This window comes from Nematolebias whitei, chromosome 19 (genome assembly GCF_014905685.2).
Source record: "Nematolebias whitei isolate Nwh7 chromosome 19, NemWhi1, whole genome shotgun sequence".
Classification (NCBI taxonomy): Eukaryota; Metazoa; Chordata; class Actinopteri; order Cyprinodontiformes; family Rivulidae; genus Nematolebias; species Nematolebias whitei.
The window spans coordinates 22,090,023-22,102,340 of record NC_056516.1 but is presented as its reverse complement, the minus strand read 5'-3'; the positions used below and the strand labels follow the sequence as shown (position 1 = coordinate 22,102,340).

At 39.9% G+C, this 12,318-nt stretch overlaps 1 protein-coding gene across 1 annotated transcript in view; it reads left to right on the top strand.

The window, feature by feature from the left end:
- LOC119425433 (sclerostin domain-containing protein 1-like) overlaps positions 1-1,727 on the top strand; it is a 2,618-nt gene extending 891 nt beyond the window's left edge. The window contains exon 2 of the mRNA XM_037692962.1: positions 1,300-1,727. Coding sequence (XP_037548890.1) covers positions 1,300-1,727 — 428 coding nt within the window. The remainder of the gene's footprint in view (positions 1-1,299) is intronic.
- The last annotated feature ends 10,591 nt before the right edge of the window (positions 1,728-12,318 follow it).

The following is a 12,318-nucleotide window of genomic DNA, read 5'->3' as shown; positions in this document are numbered from 1 at the left end:
ATGTCCTAGATAGCAGCTCTCTGCTCCACACAGAGGGCTGTGGTAGCTTGGTGTTCTGTGGTTGCGTCAGGAAGGGCATCCGGCGTAAAAATAACTGCCAAGTCTTCGTGCTACTTAATTCGCTGTGGCGACCCCTAACGCAGGGAGCAGCCAAAAGAAGAAGAAGAAAAAAAGAAAGAAAGAATGATAACCCTATAGTGGCACAGTGGTTCAGTTGGTAGAGCCTCTCAGCCAATAAGCCTCTCAGCGAGAAGGTCCCCAGATCAAATCCCAGCCTGGGGGCCTTTCTGGGTGGAGTTTGTATGTTCTCTCCGTGCATGTGTTGGTTTTCTCTGGGTACTCCGGTTTTCTCCCACAGACCAAAAACATGCATGTTTGGCTAATAGGTAAATCTAAATTGTCCTTAGATTTGAGTGAGAGAGTGAATGGTTGTTTGTCTCATTTGTCTCATGTGTCCCTCTTGCACAGTGATGGCTTGATAGGGGCACCAGTGACCCCTGCCACCAAAAAAGGAAGAAGCGGGTAAAGATGATGGATGAATCGATGGATGGATGAATATATGGCAGGATGGAGGAATGGATGGACAGATGGATGGCCCCAATTCATAACAAAATTCACCTCAGGGTCCTGTTCAACAACATGAACATAAATTTTATGCAGAATCTTTATTGCAGTCTCCAGTATAACATTGCCTAATTTAATAGTTAAAAATTAACTCAAATTAATGCATTCAAGATAAAATAATTGTGTCATTCTAAAAACATGTTTTTGATTTCTTATAGTTTAATTTAATATTGTATTATTATGATATGAAGATAACTTTGTGTGGCTGTGGCTGAGTGGTTAGAGCAGTCGTCCTCCAATGCAAAAGTTGGGGGTTCGAACCCCACAGCAGTCACATGCTGAAGTGTCCCTGGGCAAGACACTGAACCTCTTGTTGCCTCCGATGTGTGTCCCATCAGTGTATGAATGTGATAAAGCTCTGATTAGTCTCTTTAGAATGATTTGTTCAATTAGCTTTGTAGAGATGTAGAGTGCTGTATGAATGGGTAAATGAGGACACAGATTGTAGTGTAAAGCGCTTTGAGTGTCTCAATAAGATAGAAAGGCGCTATATAAGTACAGTCCATTTACCATTTACCATCCATATAACTTTGTCACTTAAGGTTGTTAAAACTGAGTTTGATTCTAAAACTGGTTGTCGGCTAAGATCTGAGAAGAAAGAAAGAATGAAACAAACAAACAAACAAATAAGGAAACAAAGAAAGACAGCCTAAACAGAACTCCTTATTGTTCCAGGTCCGAACCAGAGCCAGGTGGAGTGCCGGGAACTCAGATCCACAAAGTACATCTCTGATGGTCAGTGCACCAGCATCAGCCCAATCAAAGAACTGGTGTGTGCCGGGGAGTGTCTGCCAGCTAATCTGGGCTCCAACTGGATCGGGATTGGTGGTCTCACCAAGAGGTTCTGGAGCCGTCGTGATGCCCCTGACTGGCGCTGCGTCATAGACCGATCCAGGACCCAGCGGATCCAGCTGCAGTGCCACGATGGCAGCTCCAGGATATACAAGATCAATGTGGTGACCTCCTGCAAGTGCAAGCGCTTCACGAGGCAGCAGAACGACTCTGGACACAAGGACACGTCTGCCCAGAGCGGGAAACTGAGGAAAACCCAGGAGAAGGTCCAACTGCCCGAGGGTTTCGATGAAAGACTGTCTGACAACTAAAACTCACTAGAAAGGTTCTGGAGGATTTTTTGATTGTTTCTTGTTTTTTGAGGTCTTTTTGGTGTCTCTGAATTAATATTTGAACATCGTGTCTGGTTCATGTGTTGGTGGTTTATCTTTGTACACAGCCCTAGGAGAAGTAGGGGTGTGGAATGTGCTGCAGCACTCCATGATGGATACCAGAGGACATGCATGTTTGAATACCTACCCAAAGAAACCATAAAAAAAGAATAAAAGCACATTTCCGTTGTGTTGATTGTATTAACATGGTTTTGTTTATTGTATGTTATATGTACAACTAACCCACAAAATACATGAGCATATTAGTATTTGGTTCTTACTGCATATAGATATTGTCTGTCCACTGCATATATTTGGTATAATGATGCTGAAGCCGCTTATAAATATCTAGTAAAATAGTAACATTTCTTTGTTCAACAAAGTATATTTGCCAAATAAAAACAGATGTTCAGAGAGTGCAAACATGGCTCACCACATAAGTTGTAATTACTGCATGAGATTCTTTATAAATAAAAATATTTCAATTAGCGAGAAAATTCGCACCATCTTTCCTACTATTGCCTCTGATTCCGTGTCCGATGAAGCAGCTTTAAAAATGTTGCCAGAAACTGATTTGTGTTCGGACATTGTGTCCTGTTGAGATCTCTGATTTTTTTTTCGTCCTGTTAAACGTGAGTTTTTCCTTTCCTAATAGTTTTTGCATCTGTCGTTCAGCGCAGTTGCTGAGCTGAACTTCATCTGTGATTTGTCAAGGTTGGGTCTTTGTGATGTAATTTTGATGTGTCTAGTTCGGAGGACATCTGGTTGTGTAACAAATGTAACAATGTTAACTTGAGTTTGGTTACTTTTTTCAGTTTTACATTTTTATTTTCAAGCTAAATTTGTGACACCCTGGGTCTCATCTTTGCAATGAACACAAACAGAAGCACTCAAATACCTTGTTAATACTTTTTATTTATTTATACAGGTTAATCTCATTGAGCTCCGAACAGTATCTGTTGGCTGTGAAGGTGCAAGGGTTTTCTCTTTATCTTTAAAGACCTAAATGTATTTTTAGTTAGATTGTTGAAGATATATTCTCAAAATTGCTTGTGAGATCATTCAGACTGTTGCCGGCTGATGTTCTGTCTGAAGCCTGCAGGCATCAAACAGCAAACAGGAACTCCCCAACAAAGACACCAGTCAGCGGTGACATTCTTTGGTTTGTTGAAGGGGGGGATACTTTTACCTGCAGACCACTGGACCTTATTGAAATGACATGTTAAGGCATTTTATTGTCTTGTGCATCCATTCATTTTTCGCCCCTGTCTGACAGCGGTGTTCAAAGGCAGGCAGTGAAAAGAATCCCCTGGTCTGAAAAGCAACAGGATGTTTAACTTGTGTTACATTCAGACAAAAAGGGATTAGTTTCCTTTTGTCTCCTATATCCTGTAGAAAGAGTGGAGGAACTATAGAACAGGATCAGCCTTATACCTGTTGGTGGATGGGCTGCTTATAGAAATTAACCAAGGTCAAAATAAATATTTTTACTCAAACACTTTGGACTCTATTTATTTCACAGCATAGCAGTGGAGTGTTGGTGCATAGAGCAGCACATCCTGCTACTTCTAATTAAAACTGAGTTGTAGCAAATAAGATTCATTGATGACATTCTGAGATGTCCTGCTTCCCTTTTTGTTGTAAGAAATTGAATTAGATTTTCTCACTGGGAGGATGTTTAGTAACTTTTGTTAATAAAGTTACTGTTATAAAACCATTGGTATTTAATCTATGCGTTATTTAACCATTGTATTGCACTTTAACTTTATGACAATTAACGTTCCTTCGTGGAAACATCAATCACCTTATTTAACTGCTTAAAAATGTTCTTTATTAATATAGTTTTTCCACTGTATCTTTAAGAGCTATCTCAGCAAAATAATAAATAAATATTATTTAAAAAAATTGTTGAACCTTTTTAAGGTAATTTTTTTTCTTTTTTAAAAAAAACTACATTCCAGGGTAAAAAAAAAAAAAAAAAAAAAAATTACAAAAAAAAAAAAAAAAAAAAAAAAAGGAAAATATTTATTTTACAGAAGTTTTTTTTTAAGGCATTTTCTTCTTTTAGTATGCCCAAAATGATTTTTGACAATTTTTTATTTTATTTTATTCCAGTCCAGAGTTTTGTGAAGACCAGCCCACCAGACCTTTCAGATCCAGAATGAGGCCTTTTTTCTGGTCAAACTTGCTCCTAGTGTTTCAACATGGAGGGATTTTTTAAAATCATCATCATTATTATTATTATTATTAACTCTACCCATTTTCTTGCAGTTCTTGCTTTTACAGACCTGCGAGCTGCAGAAGCACAATGCACCCCCACTAATGACGTCCTGCTTTGGGGGAAGCCAGCAGCAGTCAGCTGCTGTTAGCTGTGGAGCATCAAAATCTGCAGCCTGCATGCATGTGAAACAGCTTTTTAGTAATAAATATTTGTGCACATTTCAAGTTAGTTTTTGCTCTTTACATCCAAATGAAAACAATGTTGTTGAACGAGATGACAGGCAAAAAAAAGAGTTCCTCTTCTGGGGTGAGTTGAGCTTTCTCTAGATATTTACAGAGGTTCTCAAATATAAAACTGGATTACCACCTAGTGGATTAATATAAATATGTAAAGCATAAAGATAGAGGTAAACATAAAAAAAACAAGAGGAATGCATTATTTTAAGATAAATATGGGATTGAAAGATGTATTTACAGAGTATTTTAATTAGGGGGCGCGGTGGCACAGAAGTTAGAGAAGGTGAGCCTGTGATCGGAGGGCCGTCGGCTCGACCCCCCCCCCCCCCCGGGATCGACATCATCAAAACGCCCCACAATGGGCCCTTGAGCAAGGCCCTTAACCCCCACCATCTGCTCCCCTGGGTGCCCCAGGTGGCAGCCCCCTGCTCCACACAGAGGGCTGTGGCAGCTCGGGGGCCTTTGGTTGCGTCAGGAAGGGCATTCATCGTAAAAACAATTGCCAAGTCTTCATGCGAGTTATCTAAAAAAGTTAAGTCTGGTCCTCCGGACATTCACAAAACAAAACAAAAAAAATTGTAGAAATGTTTCGTCTTTCATCCAAATTATTTTGTTTTGTTTTTTGAATGTCCAGAGGACCAGAATTAACTTTGTTTTAAAAAGATTTTTCTACCTGGATTATTGAGCATGCATTAGGATATTCATGCAAGTTAGTTCGCTGTGGTGACCCCTGAGGACGAGAGCAGCTGATAGAAGAATTAAAAATTTACATTGTATTTTAATGTGGCCAATTTTCCCCCTCAGAATATGAGAGTGTATTAAAGTTATGTTATGAGAGCATTTGAAAACATGATACCAAAATTATAAAAAAAATGTAGGCTTTGTCAGAAAAAAATTGTGGTTATTGACTGCACCCAAATAAATAAATAAATAAATGAAAGCATGGACAAAAATAAATGCTTGGCTGATTTTTCCCCAAAAGACAATAAAGGGTCAATGTATATGTGCAGTTTCTATCATTGCATAAATCCACTTTCATTAGATAAAGAGTGCAGTGGCAACTCCAGGGGGTGGCTCAGAGTGGCAGCTGCCACCAGAAACGTGTCTCTATAGCCACCCCAATTGCCCCCCCTATTTTTACACTTGGAAATATACTTTAGTGCATTTTGTACAATGTGAACTGTACCACCAACCAGACCTAGAAATGTCACCAGCAGAGATTATGTCAAAACAGGAGGTGATACATTTCTGGAGTTTCCTTTAATTTCCCACACTCACTTGTCTCCCTGCTAGGTGATTTTCCTCATTATGTAAGAGGATTAGTGGAACCCTGCCTATATCTGGTTAAAAGTATGATTGAGGTGGCCGAAGATTAAACTTTAGGGGCCAAGGCCACCATTGGCCTCCCCTTGCTCTGCCATTGCTCTTGATAGTCGATAAAGTTGCTCCCTCCATCACTCTGCACTGCTTCGAACAGTGGCAATGTTAGCCTCTTTTTAACTCAGCACCCCTGAAAAAAGTAAAACCACATTTTTTTAAATTAATTAATTTATTTAGGCGGTTCTGGGTTTGGGTTTTGGGTTCTGTTTATATAATTTATGATTCAATGCAACAAAATAAACACATTTAAAAGGTCATTGTAATAATTGGTTTATTCACATAATGACTTTAATTGCTTGATGTCCGGCCCCTGAGCTGCTGGCTTTCAGTAACTGTGGCCCCCTGAGCAGTTGAGTTGAATTGCCCTACTTTAGTGTGGAATACAGTTTATTCTATTTTCAAAACTAAACAGAATCTGGAAAAATGTAAAAGATGATAAAGTCCTGCGGCCGACCTGATGAGCAGCTGAATGCAGCAATGATAAACAGGAAGTACCACATGCTCGCCTGTATGAAGGTAACTGTTATAATTACATTGTATGCTTAATGATTAAATTAAAGGTTAATGCTAAAAGCTAGTTGTGATTTGTTTTGCATATTTTGTATCTATGTTGCAACTTCTGGTTGCACATGTTTAGTATTTGTTTATGATCAGTCTCAAATCAAATCAGGTCTCTCTTGTAAATGAGTCCTCGAGGCTCAATGGGATTAACCTGTCTAAATAAAGGTGGAATGAAAGAGTTAACACTGAACTGATTTTGTACAAAGCGTTTATTAGGTTGTGTAATGTAAAGGAGGGTTTATATTATAGCAAGTGTTCACTTATGTAGGTAAACATAGATGTTTAACACTCCATTAAAATACACCAGAATGCAGGAAATGGCATCTACTTTATTAAAATTTTTGTGGGGGAGGACTCCCAGACCCCCCACCAGTGTGCCCCCTCCTCCACATTATGAATGCTTCTGACACCAATGGCCACCACATTGTTCAAACCAAGAGTCATTATCAGCACTGGGGGCTAAGCACCCCTAAAGGTCAGATTCTAGAATCGCCCCTGGCTTCGGACAAGAAACTTAAACAAACAAATAAATAAAATAAAAACCTACCTCTGTTCTTCTTGAAGAATATATTTAATCATGACACTTGGCATTAGTTATACTTATCTCCTTTTTATCTGCATATGTCTGCTGCGTTCTGCTTTTATTTTCCTGCTTTCATCAAATGCCAGCTGTTCGAATTCAACTCACATTAACAGTTTAGAGGCGAAAACTCTTCAGCAGCTTTCAGCAATAAACATTCACGTCGCATTTTCACAGAAAATGACGTTTCTCTCGTTATTCTATTCAGTCCAGTTCAGTTTATTTATAGAGCGCCAAGTCACAACAGAAGTCACCTCAGGGCACTGAACAGAAACATTCATAAACATAAAAAGTAAGTTAACACTATTTATCTGAGGAGCAGACTGCTTTGAGTCTAACTCCATCACAGAGCTCTCATCCTGAGCAAGCATGAAGGCGACAGTGGAAAGGAAAAACTCCCTCATGAGGAAGAAACCTTTAGCAGAACCAGGCTCAGGAATGAGCTCAGGCTCATTCTATGACAAGTTTGTTCAGACACAATGGGAGGGATTCCCCAGAAAGATGCAGCTCTGTTTACTTTTTTAAATTCAGTTTACAGCATATGATGCTATTTATAACAAATATCACCTCGTTGCACTTCATAGAGAAATAAACTGCGGTGTGACTCAATCAGGTTAAAAACCATCAGCGTGGGTCAAAGTTCAGAGTTAATCTTCTTTATTTTCTGAATCACTTCAGTGGTTTTTCCTTTACATCAAAGGGAGGCGGGGTCCACATCAAAAGCTGTAGTAATTCATTTTCTGTAAAGACCAAAATCATACAAAGATCCATTTTGTTGAGCGTCCCGAGGCAGACACTTGAATAGCCTCAGCATCTGAAAGAGAGTTTAATCTCCGGACTGCAGACACGCCTGTTCCGCATTCAGGATGTTGTCTGGAGATGCTCTGACGGCAACAATACTCTGAAAACTCTGCCAGACAAAGAGACGCTGTTTCACCGGATCACATACTTTTGTTCTCTACAAATTCCACTCACTTTAGCACTTAAAGAAATACATTTGTGAGCACCTGTGAGCATGGCTTTGCACCTGTAAAAATGAAACGCACATAAAAAATAAAAAAAACATTTCTGGAGGATGTGGACTGGTTGTCAGAAGTTTAAAGAGAAACTACAAACAGGCAAAGTGACGGTGGAGGAAATTAAAATTGAAAATGAATTAGGATATTTATCAGGTTTTGACTGGGAAGCACGGTGGTGCGGTTGATAGAGCTGTTGCCTATCAATGAGAAGGTCGCAGGTTCAAATCTTGGACCAGGACATTTCTGGGTGGAGCTTGCATGTTCTCTCCGTGCATGTGTGGCTTTTCTCCATTTCCTCCCACAGACCAAAAACATGCATGTTAGGCTGATTGGTAACACTAAATTGTCCCTAGGTGAGAGTGAGAGAGTGAACGGTTGTTTGTCTCTATATGTCCCTGTGATGGACTGGAGACCTGTCCAGGGTGTACCCCGCCTCTCGCACAGTGACTGCTGGATATGAACACCTGTGACCCAAAAAGGAAGAAGCAGATAAAGATGATGCCTAAATTCTGACTGCATGCGTCAGATGGATGGACACAGGGTATTTCCAGTTCCCCCTGTTCGCTCTGTGACGAGGGACAAAAAGGGCCTGTGGGTACTCTAAACTAGTGGTTCCCAAACTATTTTCCTTTAAGCCCCCCCCCCCCCCCCCTCTTACTTCCGAGCCAATCTGAGCCCCCCCAATCCCTCACTACTCCCCTCTCCCAAAAGACTCAGATTGATTTCTTTATCAAAGTGATAAAAGAATAATGTAAATATTATAAGTAAAACATTATAATTAAAAATAAAAGCATATTTTCTAAAGTTGTTACACATACAGTAAATTGATATTTTTACAACCTGAGCAGAAACATTATGCCCCCCCCCCCTCCCCCGAGTTGGGAATCACTCTAAACCAGGTGTGCCCAAACTTTTTCCCTGCGAGGGCCAAATTTTAAAATCTATCAGAAGGCTGCGGGCCAAATGCAATAATATAATACATAAAATGCAAATACTTCTTTAAGTAAAGTCCATTTATTTTTTATACAGTTGTTTAACATTTCATTCTGTATAAAGAACATTTCAGAAAACAAAACATAACAAGTCATATAAAAAAATTAAAACAAATATTGAAATTTTTGCATTTCATTATGAGTATGTGTAGTGCAACGTGTCAAAAAATGCATGCCCAACAGCAACACAACTTAACACATATTAACAATAATATGAACATAAACAATAATAACAATAACAATAATATGAACAGTCACATATATAGTGATTGGACCGATTTTTCCTTCTAACATTAAAGTCAAAAGAAGGAATAACTGAGTGAAAACACATAGATTCTTCAAAGGAAATTTTATTATAGTAACAAGGACAGCTTGGTGGGACAACTTTGGCCTGCGGGCCCCACTTTGGGAACCTCTGCGTCAAAGGCCCGGGGGCCAAATGTGGCCCTCATTGACATCTTATCTGCCCCCCAAGATGTTATTTTAAATGTAAAATACTTTTATCTCTTTAATTTTTTCAGTAATCTTTAATTATGATGTCAAAACTGTAACAGAGAACATTAAATGAGACCAATCAAACTCTCGTTGAGGAACCTGCAACCAAGAAAATAAGTTGGGTATCTGATTTGAGTTCATGTAGATTCTGAAACCAGCCTTTAGTTTGAAAAAGGTTTTAATTTTTTCTCCCTTTTGTAAAAGGGTTTGACACCCCTGAGTGATCCCTCATGGTGGCCATGAGATGGCACCAAGGAGCTTGTTCAAAGACAAACTACAGTTCATCATCACAGACCTGATAGGTTTTAACATCTATTATCTTTACCTACTACTTCCTTTTTAGGTCACAGGGTTTAACAGTCTCAACAAATATTTAGTGACTGATACCAGCTTCCTGACATCAAACAGAAACAGGAAAGCCCTTAAAACCACTTTATTAATTCAAGTTCAAGGTTCAAGTATCTTTACTGTCATTCGCACCACATGTGGTACATGAGGTGGAACGAAATTGTGTACTCAAGGTCCCAGTTACACCCTAAAAATAGCAAAAATATAAAGTATAATTATATATATAGTAAAACTTTTTTTGTTGACTTTTTGAGTATTTTCATCTAAAAGTTGTGTGGGTTTGATCAAGTGGTAGATGTTTAGGAACGTGATTTAAAATGTTGTTTTAAGCTAATTAGCTTCAGTCAGTCTGCGGTCGACGTCTCACCACGAGGCGGTGTTAGTGCATGACGGTGTGTGAGTAGACGGTCCAGATAAGTGAAGTGTACACTCAAGGACTGAAAATGAGACTGGTTTGAATACATATGGTTAAATTCATTGTGTTTATTTAGGTAAAAGGACAAATGTATCCTATTTTTATTTTAATACAAATACATTCACCTACAGCTGCCTGAATGAAAGCATTATATATATATATATATATATATATATAATGATAAAGAATATTGGCATTGTTGCAGAGAATGAAAGAATAACCCAGCATCAGACTCACCTCACTACCAGATGAAGAGCTTCTCAGCGTGACTTCAGTAGAAGTAAGGAGTACTTTCAGGAGGATTAACCCTCACAAGACAACCGGCCCAGACAACATCCCCGTGAAAGTGTTGAAAGAATGTACCGATCAGCTCTGCGAGGTGCTGGCAGACAGCTTTATCACCTCACTTACCCTGGAGACAGTTCCCACCTGCCTGAAGACTGCCACCATCATCCCAGTCCCAAAGAGCTCTACAGTGACTGGTCTGAATGACTATCGGCCAGTGGCCCTCACCCCGATAGTCGCTAAATGCTTTGAAAAACTGGTCATGACTCACATCAAAACAACCATCAACATCAACGAGGACCCTCATCAGTATGCATACCGTGAGAACCAATCAACAGAGGATACCATCTCCCCTGTGGTCCACATTGCGCTCAACCACCTGGAGCAGAAAAACTCTTACGTCCATATGCTCTTTGTGGACTTCACATCCGCCTTCAACACCATGATCCCCCAAACCCTGATGGACAAACTATCCACACTAGGACTAAGCCCCTCCATCTGCAACTGGGTACTAGACTTTTTAACAAACAGACCACAGTTAGTGAGGATCCACAACTTCTCTTCATCCACCATAAACCTCAGCACTGGCTCTCCTCAGGGATGTGTGCTGAGCCCTCTCCTGTTTACTCTGCTCACATATGATTGTGCAGCTACCCATCCAGGCTGCAACACTGTAAAGTTTGCAGATGATACAGTGGTGGTGAGATGCATCACAAACAATGATGAGTCCAGCTACAGGCAAGAGGTGGAACACCTGGAGAGCTGGTGCAGAGAGAATAACCTTCACATCAATGTGAAGAAGACAAAGGAGATGATTATGGACTTCAGAAGGAACAAAAACATCTACACCCCCCTGAACATAAGAGGATCTGCAGTGGAAGTTGTCTCCAGCTACAAGTACTTGGGTGTACACATGAATGACAACCTGAGCTGGAGCAACAACACCACCAGCCTGATCAAGAAAGCTCATCAGAGACTCTACTTCCTCAGACGGCTGAGGCGAGCTGGTCTGGGAAGCTCAGTCCTCACCTCGTTCTACAGGTGTGCAGTGGAGAGCATCCTGTGCTCCAGCATCAACTTGTGGCATGGAGGCTGCACAGCTGCAGAAAGAAAAGCTTTGCAGAGAGTGGTGAAGGCTGCACAGAAGACTGTTGGAGTCAGTCTCCCCACCATCACAGACATTTACACCTCCAGATGCAGGAAGAGGGCCACCTGCATCATGAAGGGCCCCACTCACCCAGCACACACACTTTTTGCCCCGCCCCCCTCAGGAAGGAGGTGGAGGAGCATTAAGTATAGAACCACTAGACTGAGGAACAGCTTCTACCCTGAAACTTAGCTTAGATTCATGAATCCCTAACCAGAATAATCACTGTGAAAAAAATCACATCACATTGCTGCTGATCTGTTTCATGTTGCTGCTGATCTGTTTCATGTTGCTGCTGATCTGTTTCATATTGCTGCTGATCTGTTTCATGTTGATGTGTTCCTGCGTGCTCATCTGCTCACACAGACTCATGTTCGTGCTGCTGTTTGACGTAATGTTTTAAAGCAATTTTATGCTAGTGTTTAGTGTTTGTTTATTAATGTTTTTCTTAGTTCATATCTTAGATCTTATTACAGTTTTTCTTTTGCATTTTATTGTTGGATGTAACTGGGATCCTGTGTACATAATTTCATTCCACCACATGTGTTGGAATGAAATTACATTTATTTATGACAAATAAAGAACCTTGAATCCAAATATCACAATTCACATCTTAGTATGCGTCATCCAGCTCCAACCAGATGAGCTTGTTTAGATTAAGTTTGTTTTTTTATTTTTGTTTACTTCAACCACATCCTGAATGACGACTCACTTCTGATCCAACAAACTTAGTTTAGTCTTTATTCTGCATTTTCTCATCATGTCTTTATTCATGGATATCAAAAACATTGTTTTCATCACAAGGAGACATCAGAGCAGAAAGATAAAAGATTAAAACAGAAAACTCTCCGT